Source organism: Oncorhynchus nerka, linkage group LG4, assembly GCF_034236695.1.
Source record: "Oncorhynchus nerka isolate Pitt River linkage group LG4, Oner_Uvic_2.0, whole genome shotgun sequence".
NCBI lineage: Eukaryota > Metazoa > Chordata > Actinopteri > Salmoniformes > Salmonidae > Oncorhynchus > Oncorhynchus nerka.
In genome coordinates, this window is record NC_088399.1 from 56,938,491 (window position 1) to 56,958,204 (window position 19,714).

General features: G+C 41.2%; 2 protein-coding genes across 3 annotated transcripts in view; one reads left to right on the forward strand and one right to left on the reverse strand.

Annotated features, from left to right (window-relative positions):
• The window catches only part of LOC115128241 (putative hydrolase DDAH2), a 24,468-nt gene continuing 4,754 nt past the window's right edge, over positions 1-19,714 (reverse strand). Inside the window, exons 1-6 of one of the 2 annotated variants that reach the window (XM_029657919.2) lie at positions 7,219-7,496; positions 5,322-5,976; positions 4,891-5,079; positions 3,957-4,076; positions 1,195-1,338; positions 1-852 (exon numbers count right to left, since the gene is read on the reverse strand). In XM_029657919.2, the coding sequence (XP_029513779.1) occupies positions 736-852; positions 1,195-1,338; positions 3,957-4,076; positions 4,891-5,079; positions 5,322-5,630 (879 nt within the window). In that variant the 5' untranslated portion in view covers positions 5,631-5,976; positions 7,219-7,496 and the 3' untranslated portion in view covers positions 1-735. Of the gene's footprint in view, positions 853-1,194; positions 1,339-3,956; positions 4,077-4,890; positions 5,080-5,321; positions 5,977-7,218; positions 7,497-19,714 lie in introns of those variants that run through there. The other variant, XM_029657920.2, reaches the window with a different exon arrangement.
• LOC115128242 (prostate stem cell antigen-like) lies at positions 9,040-11,288 on the forward strand. The gene is made up of 3 exons (XM_029657921.2): positions 9,040-9,429; positions 9,724-9,843; positions 10,702-11,288. The coding sequence occupies exons 1-3, from the start codon at positions 9,378-9,380 to the stop codon at positions 10,911-10,913; spliced, it is 384 nt and encodes a 127-aa protein (XP_029513781.1). The 5' UTR covers positions 9,040-9,377; the 3' UTR covers positions 10,914-11,288.

Consider the following 19,714-nt stretch of genomic DNA (forward strand, 5'->3'; position numbering starts at 1 on the left):
AGTGCTCTGCCCCACCTGCCCTGAAATTTGCAAAAGGCCTATACAACCATAGACAGAATCCATAGAATCTATACAATGGATGTGCCAATTTAAGTCAGTACTGGCAGCCACTGTGAGTGTACCCATGTGTTTACCAGTCAAATTGACATGGTTAGCGGTGGCAAGTCCCTTCTATGGATTATATTTCTATGGCCGCAACGTAACAACAGCCTAGTTACTCTGATCGCAGAGAGTGTGGTTCGGAGGATGGATCAGACATTTTGGATAATGGCAGCAAGTCTTGTTATATAATATAGGGACATAAAACTGATTTGGCTATGCTTTTGTCTCCAGAGAGCATCTCCAGAGAGCATCTCTGTAGAGTCAGGCCCGTATACAGTACGCCTACATTTAAAATCTAGAGCCTATTAAAGATCCTCAAGCCACACTGCACTCTTTCCACAGAAGGGGAACCCTCTTTAGCTCCAGTTAGTGCTATCCGGGATGCTTGAGACATCCCTACCTACCCTAAACTTAACCCTAAACCATACCCTCTAACCTTATCCCTTACCGTAACAGTTTTAAAATGTCAACTTCAATGGGGTGACGTCAGAGTTGCGATGTCCCAAGGATACAGTTTATACTTTTCCCTTTAGCCCCTGGCCCAACAGCTGGCCATTTTCTTTATGTTCACATTTGTATTTTCCTATAGCCAATGAAGGTCTATGTGTTTACTATGGGAGAAGGGCAGGGTACTCAGAAGTATGGCTTCCTATTGATAAGTAGGCAGAATGAAGACAGATGGCCTCCGAGCTTGGAGGCCTCGCTGCACGCTGTAGGGAGGAGGGTGTAGTCTGTCAGCTTCTGGAAGGCCTGTGGGGTGGGGGTGGAGAGAATACCGTTTTATTACAGCCACATTTATGGGGAGAAGCTTCAGCCGATGTCCTTGACAGCTGGCTGACAAGCTTTTGTGTTTAACCTACTGTTCATCTTGCGTTCCTTGATCTAACGTGCACTTCATGAGATTATTTCATGGTGTATTGCAGCAGGGTGGAAAATTAATGCCTATATCATGGCACATTTGGGATTGAGTCGAGAGGGATTTTGCATTGAAAATAAAATAGTCTCTCTCTTATATGCCAAAGACCCAATACGGTGGATATATAAAAAAAAGTATAGCTTAGTAAAGTAGCCTAAAGACAGATATTCACTCACAGGGACACTGTCAGGACACTCCTCAGTGGGCGGGTGAAGCAGGTAGTCCACTTTGGAGGGGCCCCTGACATAGACACAGTTAGCTGCTGCGCCCTCCGGGACCGTGAGCACTTCGTAGTGGTGATCAGTCAGCTGCTCCATCATCTACACAGAGGCAGTGCTAACAAAATTAGCATGACAGCAGCGGCCAGGGTCTGTTCACACATTTGAGTAGCCCACACAGGGAGAAGCTGAACTGGGCAAGATCCAAACATCTCTGGATGGGGACCAAATGGATCACATACACTTGGGTAATGTGAGCAAATAGGGCTCTAAACAACACAATGACATTTTAAAAACAGCCCAACAAAGCTTGCTTTATCATTTACATTTTCATCTGAGCAGAGACAAATACTGGGCTGGAGAATTTTCAGTCGATCACTTTGCATGTCTGAATGGCAGTTTGTTGTGGCAAGCAGAATGTACAGTTGAAGTTAGAAGTTTACATACACCTTACCCAACTACATTTATAATCCGTTTTTCACAATTCCTGACATTTAATCCTAGTAAACATTCCCTGTCTCAGGTCAGTTAGGATCACCACTTTATTTTAAGAATGTTAAATGTCAGAATAATAGTAGAGGATGATTTATTTCAGCTTTTATTTCTTTCATCACATTCCCAGTAGGTCAGAGGTTTACATACACTCAATTAGTATTTAGTAGCATTGCCTTTAAATTGTTTAACTTGGGTCAAACATTTTGGGTAGCCTTCCACAAGCTTCCCACAATAAGTTGGGTGAATTTTGGCCCATTCCTCCTGACAGAGCTGGTGTAACTGAGTCAGGTTTGTAGGTCTCCTTGCTCACACACGCTTTTTCAGCTCTGCCCACAACTTTCCTATAGGATTGAGGTCAGGGCTTTGTGATGGCCACTCCAATACCTTGACTTTGTTGTCCCTAAGCCATTTTGCCACAACTTTGCAAGTATGCTTGGGGTCATTATCCATTTGGAAGACCCATTTGCAACCAAGCTTTAACTTCCAGACTGATGTCTTGAGATGCTGCTTCAATATATCCACATACTTTTCCTCCTCATGATGCCATCTATTTTGTGAAGTGCACCAGTCCCTCCTGCAGCAAAGCACCCCCACAACAAGATGCTGCCACCCCTGTGCTTCATGGTTGGGATGGGGTTATTTGGCTGGCAAGACTCCCCCTTTTTCCTCCAAACATAACGATGGTCATTATGGCCAAACATCAGACCAGAGGACATTCCTCCAAAAAGTTGCAAACCGTAGTCTGGCTTTTTTATGGCGGTTTTGGAGGACTGGCTTCTTCCATGCGGAGTGGCCTTTCAGGTTATGACTCGTTTTACTGTGGAAATAGATACTTTTGTACCCGTTTCCTCCAGCATCTTCACAGGGTCCTTTGCGGTTGTTCAGGGATTGATTCACACTTTTCGCACCAAAGTACATTCATCTCTAGGAGACAGAACGCTTCTCCTTCCTGAGCGGTATGACAGCTGCATGGTCCCATGGTTTCATACTATTGTTTGTACAGACGAACGTGGTACCTTCAGGCGTTTGGAAATTGCTCTCAATGATGAACCAGACTTGGAGGTCTACAATTTTTTTTCCTAAGGTCTTTTGCTGATTTCTTTTGATTTTCCCATGATGTCAAGCAAAGAGGCACTGAGTTTGAATGTAGACCTTGAAATACATCCACAGGTACACCTCCAATTGACTCAGATGATGTCAATTAGCCTATCAGAAGCTTCTAAAGCCATGATGTAATTTTCTGAAATGTTCCAAGCTGTTTAAAGGCACAGTCAACTTACATGGAACCCAAACCGGCTGCGCATGTGCACCATCGTGCATACATTTATTTTGTCCCCCCACACCAAACGCGATCATGACACGCAGGTTAAAATATCAAAACAAACTCTGAACCAATTACATTAATTTGGGGACAGGTTGAAAAGCATTAAATATTTATGGCAATTTAGCTAGCTAGCTTGCACTTGCTAACTAATTTGTCCTATTTAGCTAGCTTGCTGTTGCTAGCTAATTTGTCCTGGGACAAAACATTGAGTTGTTATTTTACCTGAAATGCACAAGGTCCTGTACTCCACCAATTAATCCACACATAAAATGGTCAACCAAATAGTTTCTAGTCAACTCTCCTCCTTCTTGGCCTTTTCTTCTCTTGACTTTATATTGTGATTGGCAACTTTCTAAATTAGGTGCATTACCGCCACTGACCTATTTCGTCTTTCAGTCAACCACGTGGGTATATACATTGAGTAGATGGCACGTGGGTACCTGCTTCTATAAACCAATGAGGAGATGGGAGAGGCAGGACTTGCAGCGCGATCAGCGTCACAAATAGAACTGACTTCTATTTTAACCTTGGCAACGCAGACGCTCGTTGGCGCAATAATTTAATATAGATTTCTACATTTATTTTTGCAACGCGAGCGGTGTAGTCAGCCTGTTAGTGTATGTAATCTTCTGACCCACTGGAATTGTGATACAGTGAATTATAAGTGAAATAATCTGTCTGTAAACAATTGTTGGAAAAATTACTTGTGTCATCATGCAAAGTAGATGTCCTAACCGACTTGCAAAAAACTATAGTTTGTTAACAAGAAACGTGTGGAGTGGTTGAAAAACGAGTTTTAATGACTTCAACCTAAGTGTATGTAAACTTCCGACTTCAACAGTACATGGATAGAGAGCTACTGGATATTAGTTCACCATCTTTCTCTCGGACACACACTCACCCGGAGGGTCTTCTTGGCCCCATCACTGTTGCTGATGATGATAGTATCAGGACCTCCCATAGAGCAGATGTTCTTTAGACGAGTTCCCTCACACACTGGCACCGTGGACACAGTGAAGTCCTACAACGAGGACAGAGATGGTAAGAACATTAAGTGGCCTATATTATTCTTATTGTGCACACAGGGACCCCAAAAAAAGATTTATCTTTGAATTACTTTTTTCCTTTTTAACATGATCATGTACTTGGACATCAAATCAAGTAATTCATCAGATAGATTAGATAGTACTCTGTAAATATTGCATGCAAAGCAACACCAGGAAAGCAGACAGACAATGGTGTAGTTTGCATGCCCCACCCGGAGTGATATTGAATATCGAAATTCAACAGGTTATGGTATTGACTACTGTTATAAGTCCATTAAAATAAACAGACCTGACTGTGAACATTTAATTTTGTCTAGTTTACGGGAGCATGGTAGAGAATTAAGAAGTATGCATTTTCTTTGTACATTCATACATTCCCATCCATCTCTTTCTACCCTCACACAAGTTGACTCACACGTGGACAGATATACACACACATAACTGCCATAAATGCACTTAGCAAGAGGAAGCCATCAATACTAATGGCGCTACTGTGGACCATGTCAAATCACAAGGGGCTTCCTGGTATGATCACCACCATCCCTGACCAATGGGACATAGCTTGCTCTTCCATCATTTGTCTTTGAGCCATGCATCTCATAATACAATAGAACAATGGCCACCTGCTCATCTCTGCTGCAACACATGGGCTCTGTCCCAATTAGTCTTTCCTATATTCTTTATGTCCTCTTTGCTTGCCTCCTCAGAACACATTGGAGGAGAAGGTTTGGAGGGTCTTTGGATCTTGTCCTCACATGTGGTTTGAGAAAGGAATCAAGCTATACTCACTCTGAAAGTGTCAGCCAGAACCTCAGCTCCTCTGTGGTTGGTGTGGGAGGAGATGCCCACAAAGAACTCCCTGCCAGTGAAGAGCACGTCGCTGCCCTCCAGCGTGGCCTCTACGGCGCCTCCCTCCTCTGCCCCCAACTCCACCACTGTCAGGTTCAGCTCCGACATCACCCTCCTCACCGCTTCAGCCTGAGGAAGAGAGGAGAAAGGGACAGGGAGGGAGAGAAAGAGAGGAGAGGTCAAACTGACTACTGCAACATTAATCTATCATTAAAACATAAATAACAACAATATAAATCAATAGTTGAGACAGAACTACAACACGTTTAATGGAATGATTCGCAAAACACACACAAATCTCATTCATTTAGGTTAAAAAAAGTCAGCGATACAGAGAAGTATTTTTCTCAGTGGTTGTGGTCAGTGTTTACCTCTCTGCGTCTCTGCTGTTTGAATGGCCTGGTGATGAGTGCCGTGTCTCCCTGTATCACAGCTACATCCTCTATCCTCCAACTCTCTGGTAGCTCCGGGTCTGCAGGGATCTCTATGAGCTGCAGCCCCACCTTCTGTCTCAGCGCCCCCGTCAGTACCCCAAACTGACGCTGTGCCTTGGCCAAGTCCGTCGTGGTTTCCCCATTTTCGACCTTGTCGTTTTCCTCATTATCAACCTTCCCAAAGGTCTCTGGGATGCCCCGCACCACTGCGTGGGTGAAGCAGCCGTACGGCAACACGCTCGCCATGATGTGTGTGTGTGACAAAGAGAGGGTGTGTGTGTGTGAAGGCGTGGGAGTACCCTGGCTTTGGGCTAGTATTGGTGTTCTGCCACTACAAGGCAGAACAGAAGTGTGTTTGCCACTAGATGAGTGGGTGATAATTGTTGTCAGAGTGTTTTCCCAACTGTTTGAGAAGCTGTGAGGTGTGATGGCAAGACCAGCTGGACACTAAAGGGATGTGATAGAGCGAATCAGCAGCTCTATGGGGAGTCTGTCATCCAGGCAGGAAAACACACAGGAGAAAGTCTTCATCCCTGTTCTTCCACTCCAATACCAACTGCAAAGTTCCAGGGAGGTAAATATGAGTTTCAGTCTGAAAGAAAAGAGGGAGACATTATTTAGGGCTTTTGATGAGAAGGATAAAGCAAGTTAGTACATGCTCAGTGACTCATTAGATGAAAGTTCCTGTGATCACTTGTGTCTGCTCTACTGCACGCATTTCACTCTCTTCAACTGTAGGACATATAGTAGGCTACCCTCAGAAAGACAATGGTCTGTTTTGTGGTGCTGCTGGCATTGGACAGTTGGCATGAAAAAAAAAAACGGTATAATCTCAAGTGTTCAGTGTCCACCATTTGCCATTGAATACTTGATTTAGTCCAACTAAATAATAATTATTCAATCATTTGTAATGTAACTTCTCTAACTTATTTCATAGAGACACTAGTATACAGATAACAGAGTGGACTGGAGAATGCTGACAAGAGCTGCATTGTTCAAGGGCAGATTATTTGAGCTCAACATTCTACAATGGTATTGCAATGGCAAATCAATCAGCTCGTTGGCTACAGTTTAGAGACACTCACTGCTTTATTTTCATCCTGTTGTGAATCCCAGCGTCAATATTATATTTGCTTAAACGACTGCTCTCTCCCTGCTAGGCACACGAGTTTACTAAACCAGAATGTTGAGCAATTTCAGGTTGACCCCTCTTAACATTTTGACGCAACAAGTGTTTGCAGGATTGCGCCTATATGTTCAGATGCTACCTACATTTATGGTATTCTGGATAATTAATAGAAAATAGCCATTCACGGCAGAATTTGAGTAATTATCAGACAATAACAAACAAAGTGATGTCTCTCAATATTGATTTTTAGGAATGTAACCTACCTAAACCTCAAATCAAATGAATACAACTAGATTTAGGACCATTTCTCAAATGTATTTCATTTTGTTATGCCTTTTTATCATCCCGTGCCGGCTATCTGCAGAGTAGCCAAACAAGTTCTTCAAAACGCATCTAACATGTTTGGCTGCAAGAGCTCATCACGCCCAGTGCAATGTTAAGATGTCTACTTTATTATTACTTTTACAGAGGTTAATCAAATTCAGTTATTCCGCCATGTCTTTAATCGTATGTATATTTTCTCTGTTTTTTCTTTCAATTTCCAAACCTATCCCGTTATTATCTTCTCTTCTATATTTCCCTTTACCCGTTTTACCCTGCGCCCTGTTCACCCCTTCATCCCCCACTTCCCCTCCCCCATCCGTCCGAATTCCCTCCGCTCAAGGAGAAAAGTAGGATATTAATCACGATAGATTTGCTTCTTACCTTGTATGAAAGTGCAGATCGAATAGAATTCAGCAACCAAAGTGCAACTCGCAACTGATTCGGACTTCTGTCACTTTAAGAAAGTACGTTTGACAGCTAATCTTCTCGTAAAATGTTGCCCAAACAAGTTGAAATGTTGCTGTAACGTAAACTCGTTCAATGCAGAACGCAGATTGATTTCAAGTGGTTTTCGGAGAGATTATTGCACCGGATTCATATTTTCTCCCTGATTCATTGTTTCCAAGTGTGCCACACCCCCGCTCCCTCGCCAATTTTGTATCCGCCCATTCTACAGATTAACGTCAACAGTTCTATCAATTCGCAATGTTAAATTGTATACAGTCACATTATCACTTCGCACGCTTTCGGAGCTTTTTTATAGACGCAATACGATTGACTATTCAATTTTGTGTCTTTGTGTCTGTGTCTTGTTGGAGTCTAGTCTTTGTCTGCGAAAAATAATCCATTTTTTTCTGCAATATTGGTCATATACTTAACCGCGCAGTGGGTCCAAGAGAAAGATATGATGGAGTTACACAACATAGTCTGTCAACATGTATATTTGTCTTGGAGAATTAAGGACAAGTTTCTAATTTATTACCAATGCTAGTGGTTTATCATACTTCCCCATGTTTGGCCTCAGATTGATAAACATGACTCTGTCTCAAATTTGAGATAATCATCTCTGGTTAAATGGTAAACACTCAAACAGACCCGCTAGTGACAGATGGACTGTGACCTGCAGACAGGACAGTGCAATGTTCGTCTAGCGACGGGCATATGTTACTGAAATCAAAACGGTCAAAACAGTCAACTGCAGACTTGATTGGGAGTCAGAAGAAAATTATAATTTGATGACAAGAGAGAGAGAGACACACACAAAGACAGAGAGCAATAGAGATCACACACACACACACACACACACAGAGGTCATAGACAGGATTAAGGAAGAACACCATCTGTCAGCCCATCTCCAGGCCTCACAAAACATCCCGTTGAAATACAGTGGAGGAGGATCAGTATTCTACGCATCAGCACTAGCATGAGCCAACTAGTTCAACCCTGTAACCTCCCTTCCGATAGCAAAGCATTTTCCAAAGGAAAACTAAAAAACAAGCAGTTCTTATTGGACAAGTTCATGTAGTGCCTCCCTGTTTCACACTGTTTTCTCACATTTTGTGCTTAATGAACATGACCCTAGCCTATCTAATATGTATCCACAGTGGAGTGGGTTTCAGGAAGGCTGGCTGTACATGGTGTGTTTAATGAGTGGTAAACAATTTATCCGGCCTTAGCCCGCCCCTATCACAAGACTCCTGTCACTTGACTATCCTCCCTGCTCACCTCACGGCACTCATTAGGGAGTTATGGATAACGCAGTTACTTCCTCTGTCTGTCTGTCTGTCTGTCTGTCTGTCTGTCTCTTAGTTACTCTTTTTCTTTCTTAGTCATTCCCTGTCTGTCTGTCTCTTTATTATCTCATGCATAAATTGAATGCAAAAGCTTCTCAGCAAGAAATACTCTTGTGTAAAATGCATAATGTTATATTGTAGGTTTCACATACAGTGCATCCCCTCCACTCTTTTTACTGTGCCTTCTGTATCCACATCTGTGGGTGTAGACTTCATTATGGACATGATGTATAACTTCCCTTGCTGTTTTTGATTCAGTACAATATAAATCACCGCCACATTTGGTTGTTTTCTTAAAGGCAGGACCTCTGTAAATCCCCCTTTTAGACCGATTTTGACAAATTGTTAGCACACCACACGGTTACCATCCAAATTCAATTAGGAGAGTTTTGGGTGGAGACCTTGACTCCCAATGTGTCTGGTTGGTCAGAAATAAAGAGGACCAGACATGGGGAGGTAGATTGAGGGAATTTACAACTGACCATTTGAGGACAATACAACTGACATCTGGTCACTTATTGCGTTATCAGAGAGGGAAATATCACAGTAGGAAAATACATGTAGTTGACTGGGAGAGAAAGACTGAGAGTTGGATGGATTTGATACTGACTTGGAAGGAAGGAAAGGGAAATTCAATTTGGGAGTAGAGCGAGGCTGAAGATATTAGGCAGGGGCGTTGACCAAAACAACAGAAGAGTTTGTAATATCTTCCAAAGTGCCAAAGGATCAACTTCTAGGACTTCTGCGATGTCTCATCCACAACTGTTTCTTCTTTTCCTGTGCTGTCTTCCTCTGGCAGGTATGTAAGAAAAGGAGGATCATGCCTAGGAATACTCAATTCAATATGACAAAGTATTTTTGTTTAACAAGGACAATTGTCTTTTTTAGATTCGACCCATATCGCGATAGCAGGAGATAATGATACATTAGCCAGTCAGCCAAAAAGTTCAGGAGAAAAGCAACACCTCTAGTGCTGAGTTGTCTTTTTTCCCTCCACCTTAAGTACAATGTTAGTGTTATACCCCCATTAGTATGATGTATATCTTATAATTGATACATAACCTTAATGTATGTTGGTCCCCTTCCTTCTTAGCACCTCTGTGTTGTTACACATGTGTGTTTCCTGCCATCTCTCCCATGGACTGCCTCAAGTTCCCCCAGGAATGTCCTGCTGGACAGCGCTGCCTAGCTAGCACTGCAGTGGGGACGCGAGGTGAGTGCAGACTGTGGGTGTTTGTGTGTGTATATACATTCTTGCATGCGTGTGCGTGCATGTGTGGGCATTGGGGACAGTATTGGGTTTCTGGTGGAGGTGGCATGACATATTGTGTTAATGACAAATACAATGAAGCCTATGGTCCGTGATTGTGCGTTGGATTGAATAACAAACTTGAGTGGCACAGCAATTGTGTTGTGTCAACTGAAGTTGAAGAGTTAAGTGTGGGAGATATTTTATGGTCCACTATGCCTGCCTAGACTTGCCTTGCCTTTCTACCAGGTATTCAAAAGACTAGCTAAAAATGTCAACTGTCACCACTATCTCTTGTTAGCTCCCTAATTCCTGTGATGCCAGAAAATTATCAAAAAAAAATAGCCCGTGCGCTCAGTGGGTGGGATACAGGATTCTGTGTGCCTCTGAGGATATGAGGAGGATAAGAGGAAAGGGAATGCTCTGAAAACACAGACAATGTCTTTCTTGTTAAAGAGTTTTTGTAACATAACTCAATGGAGGTCAGTAATTTGCAGTGGTTGAATGTATTGTGTTTAACACCTTTCTAAATGCAGAGCCGGTGTGGCCTATCCGCTGACTCCTGGTGGGCCAATTGTTTTAGCCTCTTAGGACGACAGTAGAGCGTCACAATGCCTGTCAGTCTAGCATTTACACTGTCATCTCCTCTTGCCTCTATTTCAGTCAGTGCACTGACAAATAGGCCTACACGTACTGAAGTGAAATAAAGTATACTGTACTGTATGGATCCAACTCCAAGTCTGGGTTAACTGACTATTAGTAGTGCTAAACTCATTCTGTGTTTTGAGTACTATTGGTATTACCCTTGTCTCCCATCTGCAGGCTCCCTGCGTCTGGTCCTGTATGAGAAGAGCTGTGCCATTCCCTCCCAATGTGGTCTGTCTGGGGAGAAACATACTGCAGGCCTGAACTTCACCTACCACAACAACTGCTGTGACACTGACCTGTGCAACGGGGCTATGGCCCATGCTGCCCCCATCTGGAGGGGAGGTGCACTGTGCATCCTGCCTATTCTCTCTCTCATACAGGGCTGATATACTGATTTATTGCATGTTATATGAAAATGCACAATCGTACAATAACATGCACAACCTATATATGTCATGGTGTGAATCCCACTAACCAAAACAATCTTAGTATAGACATACACAGTGTGACAAACTGACAGTACCTCATTTACATGAGCTGCTTACAGACAATAGACACACACACACACACACACACATCACACTATTTTAATGACAACGTAACTAGAGACAAAACATAATGTTGATGAAAATGGTACTTTGTTAAGAACCTTTGTTTAAATAAGGGTTAGCTTTCTAATGTTTAGACTTTTCAACTGTGCTATATTTAACATTACCTTGTTGGAAAATGACTGGCAGCAATTAATAAACAGACAAACAAAACAAAACAATTGTGTTTTTAATGCCGATCTCTTTATGTGACTTAAGAAATGACTGTGTCTTTTCAGGGTGATTGAAACATACAAAATAAGTTAAAAACAAATGTCAGTCTCATACTAAGTTGATTGACATCCTCTGTAGAGATCTAATGAAATGTCATTGATTCAATGTCCACAACGTGATCTAGGTTAAATGCAACTGCCTTTGATTGAAATGGAAGGTGAAGATAAGGGAGGAAACATGTCGAAGAAAGAATACATTAAAAGTAGGAAGAAAATTTAAAAAACATTTAAAATATGTTTTCAAATGACGATGCGTTTGAGTAGGAGGAAAGACAACATTAAAGAAGAATAGGACTGCGTTCCTGCACACGGTTCCAACACCATCCTCAAGACACCACGGTGGTAGGCCTGATCAGTGACAATGACAAGTCAGCCTACAGGAAGGTAAAGCACCTGGCTGCATGGTACGCTGACAACAACCTGGCCCTCAATGCAAAGAAAACCAAGGAGCTCATTGTGGATTACAGGAAGTCTAAAAGCTGCAGCCACGCCCCAGTTCTCATTGATGGCACTGAGGTGGAGCGTGTGCCCAGCTTCAAATGCCTGGGTGTCTACATCTCCGAGGACCTCTCCTGGACCCTCAACACCTCAACCCTGGTCAAAAAGGCGCAGCAGCGCCTGTACTTTTTGAGGAGGCTGAAGAAGTCCCACCTGTCTCCCAAGATCCTGGTGAACTTTTACCGCTGCACGGTCGAGAGCATTCTGACTAACTGCGCCACAGTGTGGTTTGGCGGATGCTCCGTGGCTGACCGGAAGGCCCTGCAACGGGTGGTGAAAACCGCCCAGCACATCACTGGTGCCCAGCTCCCTGCCGTCGTAGACCTCCAGCGCAAGCGGTGTCTGTGTAGGGCGCGCGACATCATCAGGTCCCTTCACATCCATGCCACAAACTGTTTGCCCTCCTACCATCAGGCAGGCGGTGCAGGTCTCTACGCTGCCGCACCTAGCAGGCTCAAGAACAGTTTCTTTCCAGCTACTGTAACCCTGATGAACTCTGTGGCACGGCACTAGCCATATCCACCCGTCCACATCTTAGTACTGCCTCTCAGGGACCTTGTTGCACTACTCTCTTTGCACTCTTCACGGTCCTACTGGACTCTGACATTGCTGACATCTGATTAAGGACATATTTCAGTTGTACATGAACATGTCTACCTCGGTAACCTCATTGCTGCTCTCACTACATTTCAGTTGCATGGCTCCTTGCACTTTCAAGTTGCCTTCATTGCACATTTATACATCCCACTTAATGACATACATTGTACTTAAATGTTTCACTTGTACATTTTTTGCAATCTTTTATTTGCACTTCTGGTCAGATGATAACTGCAATTCGTTGTTGTGTACTTGTACTTGTTCAATGACAATCAAGTTTAATCTAATCTAAATCTAATCTAATTTTACAATAAAAGGTCATAGTTGTTACAAGCTTCAGTAAAGGAAAATACTAGAATCCAACAAGCTGCATTGAAATGAAGACTTGGTCCCTTTTGAAAAATATTTTCCGGCACTGAGCCAACTTGAAAAATGGTGAAAATTCTTTGCAACTTCCAGTGCCTGTTTACTGTGAACACCGAGTCTGTACCGGCTTTACAGTTTTAACATTGGTCATGTGGGCTACTGTGGCTATTCAATCAAAATGTAGGCCTACCAGAGTGGCCTACCACCAAAAACAATGCATCCCATAACAGTTTAACACGAAAATAGCTGTTATATCATTAATCTTACAGTAGCAACAAATTTATACATTCCATGAGACTTTTGAAAAAACAAAACATGCAACCTGTTCATCCACTTGTGCTTCTGAAAATGTTGTTGTGTTGTTTGATGCAAGAAACCACTTTACAGAATAAAATGCATTATTATTCTCATACCATTATTACAGAGAATCAGACACATTATGCTACCATCTGCCTATTTGCTACGTAGTTTATTCAAGCCTGTCTCAAAATACAACACTGCCCCTTTAAGACAAAAAAAGCTCTAAATGACTCGCTTTTCAAACACCTCTAGAAATGTACACGTTTTGCGCTTTTGCAGGAAGTAATCAATCTCCTATTGCTGACTACAGATGATCTATAACTGGGCAAATAACGTCTCACTAACTAGCAAAGGATATGAACAAAATGTGCACACGTTGCTACATGCAGCTGTCGCTTTGATCTCAAAACAAGCAAATCTCACGACCGCTCATTCTGTAAACACATTCCATTTCAAAGTGAATGGCAATGGTCTATTTGCATATAGGTCTACACCAGCTCTGATTGTTTATGCCGCGCCGGTCTGTGTAGAGTAGGGGCTGAGAAGTTCGTGTCAATGCCATGTACTCCTATTTCGATGCATTCTGCCTACAACAAAATCTATTGGATACTGTAGTTCCGTTTTGTTTGGGTATGTTGCATTGAAAGTGGCTAATATTGTATTTATTCGATCACAATTGCCACAGTAAAGGGAAACGTTGATAGTGTGAACAGGAATAACTCTCGAACAGTGGTCACCGACCTTTTCTGAGTCAAGATCACTTTGAGTCAAAATGCAAGCCGAGATCTACCACTCTCATTTGTTTTTTGTATGACTTAAAAAACGTAAGCCTATGTAACATTAACCAATTAAAAACAGTACCGTAGCAATGAGGTGTTTGCAGTAAAATATAGGATCAATACATCATCACTGCATATTGGCTTTGCCCATTGTTGTTCGGGCCATTTTTTAAAATTATATTTAAAAATTTGAGGTAGGCTATTTGATTACTCCAGTAATAGATCCGTTGTTGTATTGCTTGTGAGGAATAACTGAGTGAGCATACTTTTAAATAATTCGCTTTTTATCTTTATTTTACTGGGCTGACGGTGCCTGCGTCTGATGGTCAGTCTCAACGCAGGGAGAGAGCAGCAGACAGGGTCCGCGTCTCAATATCTCCCCGCTCACCCTTTCTCCAACTGACACCGACCAAAAACGGACAGTCTCCCTCCACTTGATGGCGAAACTCGAGTCGCAACGCATTCTTCCTGGCTCATGCACAAATTCATGTTGTTACTCCTATAAACAGAGAACGTGAAATATTAATTGATATTCAAAAATACCCCAAAAGAAAGGCTGTCTCTCTCTACTCATGGTTTTAAATGGTTTGAAATCTCACAGTATCAAATTTGCTATATCTTTATTGTATGCCTGCTACGTTAACTGCGGACACTGTAATCTGAGCCATCCGATTGGCGAGCGGTAAACAAAGTGTGCACTTGATTTGCTCTCTGGGGCCGCCGGGAAGGCAGAGTTTGTAGCTTCAAACACACGAAACGCTTAAAAATGGCAACAGTTCGCATTCCGGCGCGCAGAGCAGCTGAATTGGGTGCACCTACCATCAACAGCCGGAGACGAATACGATAAAATAGGAACACAAGGCTTTATCTTTGTTTTTTTTACAGAAATGTTTGGCGATCGACTAGAAATGCCTGGGCGATCGACCAATCGATTGCGATCGACCGGTTGGTGACCAATGCTTTAGAAAGTTGAGTGAAGTTCAATCTCATGCTTCTCTCTGTGGGCTGATATTTAAATGCGGCAGTCCCTGGGGAGCTGATGGGTAGCGGTCTCAGGGCTACAAGGAACATTGGCCATGACAGCAGGACTATAGACAATTGTCTGGTACAAGTTGGTCCATGGAAACCAAATAACACCAATAACATAAAGGATGTAAAAATAATAATGGATTTTATTAATGATTTTAAACTACAGACTCCCCATTGGGAACACACTGGTTGAATCAACGTTGTTTCAATGTAATTTGTCAGTGTATTGTGACTTGGAATCTGATATTTGTCACTGACTACTACCAATGTGCTATTTTAAGAGATTATTGAGAGATCTCATAACTAAGTAGATTCACTGCAAGACGGTTAACCCATTGTTCCTAGGCCGTCATTGAAAATAAGAATTTGATCTTAACTGACTTGCCTGGTTAAATAAAGGTAAAATAAATAAACAAATAAATAAAATTGAAGTCATTCCAAAGGGTAGTTTAACAGAGCAAATTAAATGTAACTAACTTTTCAAAGTCAAATATCATCAATCATACTAGGCCTATATAGTATTTGTGAAATCATTAACAGCTATTCTTTCAATTCAACCCAGCGTTCAACTAAAAATAGACAATATAGGCTAGGGTTGAATAGAGGGAACCGGGTTACCAAGATTTACCAATATTTCCTGCCCAAACCCAATCCCTTTTCCAGGAATAAATAACTAAGAGAAACTGGTAAATTATTTCAATGAACAGCATGACCTTAAATGTAACTGTTAAACTGCAATCTGGTTTCTAGGAGTGCAGTTCACAATACATGTATCATCTCATCGTGTAGGCCTAATCCTATTCAAGAATGATGTACAGTGCATTCGGAAAGTATTCAGACCCTTTCACTTTTTCCACATTTTGTTACGTTACAGCCTTATTCTAAAATGGATTACATATTTTTTCAATCTACACAATACCCCATAATGAGAAAACGAAAACAGTTTTTTTTTAAATGTTTGCAAATATATTTAAAAAAACTGAAATTCCTTATTTACATAAGTATCCAGACCCTTTGCTTATTAGACGCGAAATTGAGCTAAGGTGCATCCTGTTTCCAATGATCATCCTTGAGATATTTCTATAACTTGATTGGAGTCCACCTGTGGTAAATTCAATTGATAGGACATGATTTGTAAAGGCACACACCTGTCTATAAGGTCCCACATTTGACAGTGCATGTCAGAGCAAAAACAAAGCTATAAGGTCGAAGGAATTGTCCGTAAAGCTCTGAGACATGATTGTGTCGAGGCACAGATCTGGGGAAGGATCCCAAGAACAGTGGCCTCCATCATTCTTAAATGGAAGAAGTTTGGAACCACCAAGACTTTTCCTAGAGCTGGCCACTCGGCCAAACTGAGCAATCGGGGGAGAAGGGCCTTGGTCAGGGAGGTGATCAACAATCCGATGGTCACTCTGACAGAGCTTTAGAGTTCCTCTGTGGAGTTGGGAGAACCTTCCAGAAGGACAACCATCTCTGCAGCACTCCACAAATCAGGCCTTTATGGTAGAGTGGCCAGACGGAAGCCCACTCCTCAGTAAAAGGCACGACAGCACACTTGGAGTTTGCCAAAAGGCCCATAAAGGACTCTCAGACCATGAGAAACAAGATTCTCTGGTCTGACAAAACCAAGATTGAACTCTTGGGCCTTAATGCCAAGCGTCACGTCTGGAGGAAACCCTGCACCATTCATCACTTAGCCAATACCATCCCTACGGTGAAGCATAGTGGTGGCAGGACCATGCTGTCGGGATGTTTTTCAGTGACAGGGACTGGGAGACTAGTCAGGATTGAGGGAAAGATGAACAGAGCAAAGTACAGATAGATCTTTGATGAAAACCTGCTCCAGACCTCTCATACCTCAGACTGGGGCGAAGGTTCACCTTACAACAGGACAACAACCATTGCGACACAGCCAAGACAACGCAGGAGTGGCTTCGCAACAAGTCTCTGAATGTCCTTGAGTGGCTCAGTCAGAGCCCGGACTTAGACACGATCGAACATCTCTGGAGATTTCTGAAAATAGCTGAGCAGCGATGCACCCCATCCAACATGACAGAGCTTGAGAGGATCTGAAGAGAAGAATGGGAGAAACTCCCCAAATACTGGTGTGCCAAGCCTGTAGCGTCATACCCAAGAAGACTCCAGGCTGTAATCATTGCCAAAGGTACTTTCACTACAGAGTGAAGGGTCTGAAAACGTATGTAAATACGATATTTCAGTTTTTTATCTTTAGTACATTTGCAAAAATGTCTATAAACCTGTTTTCAATTTGTCATTATTGGTTATTGTGTGTAGATTGATGAGGAGGAAAAAACGAATTAATCAATTTTAGAATAAGGATGTAACGTAACAAAATGTGAAAAAATGTCAAGGGGTCTGACTACTTTTGGAATGCACTGTATATGCCTGATATGCCTTAGAATAACATGGGTTTGGAGGGAAATACCGGGTTACCCTGGAGAAAAGTAATTTATTCTAGGGATGGAACATTTGTAAAATACAGGGAAATATTCATAAGATAAGCCTAGGGTTTTAAGTTTGGTTGATTTCAAATGTAATTTTTAAGTTAATAATTAATATTTTGGATTCATTGCAACATTTACCTGGAGCTAACTCTGCAAATAGCACTCCTGGGTGATTTCAAAAGTCATCGTCAATTGATCAATAATATAACAATATTTTTAGCAAATAATGTATCTTTCATTTACAATCTGTAGAAACTATGAGAATAGAAAGGTTCAGAACTTTTGTGAAACATCACAGCACAGTTGAAAAAGATATGGCACATAGAAATAGAAAATGGATGGTGTTCAGAGATAGATAGGAGGGGTTGAGTGGAGATGAAGTGTTGGGACTAAAAACAACAAGATAACTAATGTCAAATTTACTGTGTCTGTAAAATGTTTACAGATTCAGAACTTTTGTGAAACAGCACAGTTAAAATTATATGGCAATCAGAAATCAGACTGGATGTTCTTCAAAGATAGATTCGAGGGTGTCTTGTTTTGCACACTTTGTACAAAATAATAAAATGCAGTACTACAGGATATTTCTGAACGTAGCTCTTTATTAGCTAGCTATAACTGGCATGTTCACGTATTGCCAACCAGGATCAAACTGTCTGTGACCTAACCGTTTGGGTGGTCTTAACCAATCATAGCACAGTATGACATGGCGGTAAAATGCATCCAATTACAATTCAGTGTGTTTACACATATGAATATTACAGAGGGGTTGATTGTAGCTGAATGGGATTAAAAACAAATGCCAAGAGTGTGCAAAGCTGTCATCATGACAAAGGTTGGCTACTTTGAAGAATCCGAAATATAAAATATATGGTTATATTGGTTACTACATGATTCCATGTGTTATTTTATAGTTTTGATGTCTTCATTATGTAGAACATAGTAATGTCTACAATGTAGAACATAGTAAAAATAAAGAACCCCTGGAATGAGTAGGTGTGTCCAAACTTTTGACTGGTACTGTATGTTTTTGATTTTTTTAAACAAATGTAATAATGTGTAATGTAAATGTAAAAAGATGAAATGTCTTGAGTCAATACGTTAAGCATTCAACCCCTTTGTTATTGGCATGCCTAAATAAATTCAGGATTAAAAATGAGCTTAATAAGTGGCACGTTGCATGAACTCACTCTGTGTGCAATAATAGTGTTTAAAATGATTTTTGAATGACTACCTCATCTCTGTACCCCAAACATACAATTATCTATAAAGACCCTCAGTCAAGGAGTGATTTTCAAACACAGATTCAACCACAAAGACCAGGAGGTTTTCCAACGCCTCGCAAAGGGAAACTATTGGTAGATGGGTAAAAAAAAAATTGACATTGAATATCCCTTTGAGAATGGTGAAGTTATTAATTACACGTTAGATGGTGTATCAATACACTCAATGGTTGTCTATCTATGATCAACCATCAATTTGACAGAGCTTGAAGAATTTTGAAAAGAATAATGGGCAAATGTTGCACAACCCAGGTATGGAAATCTCTTAGAGACTTACCCAGAAAGAGCCACAGTTGTAATCGCTGCCAAAGGTGATTCTAACATGTATTGACTCAGTAGGTTGAATCTAATCAAGATACATTTGATACAAATGTTAGAATTTTCTTCCACTTTTACAACAGAGTTTTTGTGTAGTTTGTTGACAAAGAAAATACAATTAAATCCATTTTAATCCCACTTTGTAACATAAATACTTGTGAATACTTTCTGAAAGCACTGTATCAATTATTAATGTGTAGACAAACTGGATATTGAATTGTTTTTGGTTGTCAACCAAATATCAGCATTTGAAGGAGATGTATCTTCTGCTTGGATAGTACCATCAATGCCACTGACCTAGTCTGGCTTTAATTCCAGTTTAACTACAAATTAATCATTGATATGTTAGATTCACGTCTCCATCTCAACCAAAAACCAAAGAAAAGAATAGGACTAAATCAAATCAAACTTTAAATGCACTTCAAATAATGTTTGATTCAGTCCTATTCTTTAAAATGTGATATTTGGTTGTGTTGTCAAGCAAGCACAATTCTTTATTACTTTTGTAATACAGTAAATCGCCTACATTTAAGGCCATATTGCAAACTGTAACAGTATTTCTTCAACCTCAAAATGAGTAACAAATCCATGGCCACATTTGGAAGTTACTGTAACTATAAATGACTTTTTATGTAATCATGAATATATGCAAAGGTCACAGGTTTGTGGAGATCTTCACAATTGCTATAATATTCAGTGCAGAATCTCGAACAGCATTGATCACTTGCA

Coding starts and splice junctions, on each gene's coding strand:
- LOC115128242 (XM_029657921.2), top strand. CDS start 9,378: ATGTCTCATCCACAACTGTTTCTTCTTTTCCTGTGCTGTCTTCCTCTG. Junction 9,430..9,723: donor GTGCTGTCTTCCTCTGGCAG/GTATGTAAGAAA, acceptor CTTCCTTCTTAG/CACCTCTGTGTTGTTACACA. Junction 9,844..10,701: donor CACTGCAGTGGGGACGCGAG/GTGAGTGCAGAC, acceptor TCCCATCTGCAG/GCTCCCTGCGTCTGGTCCTG.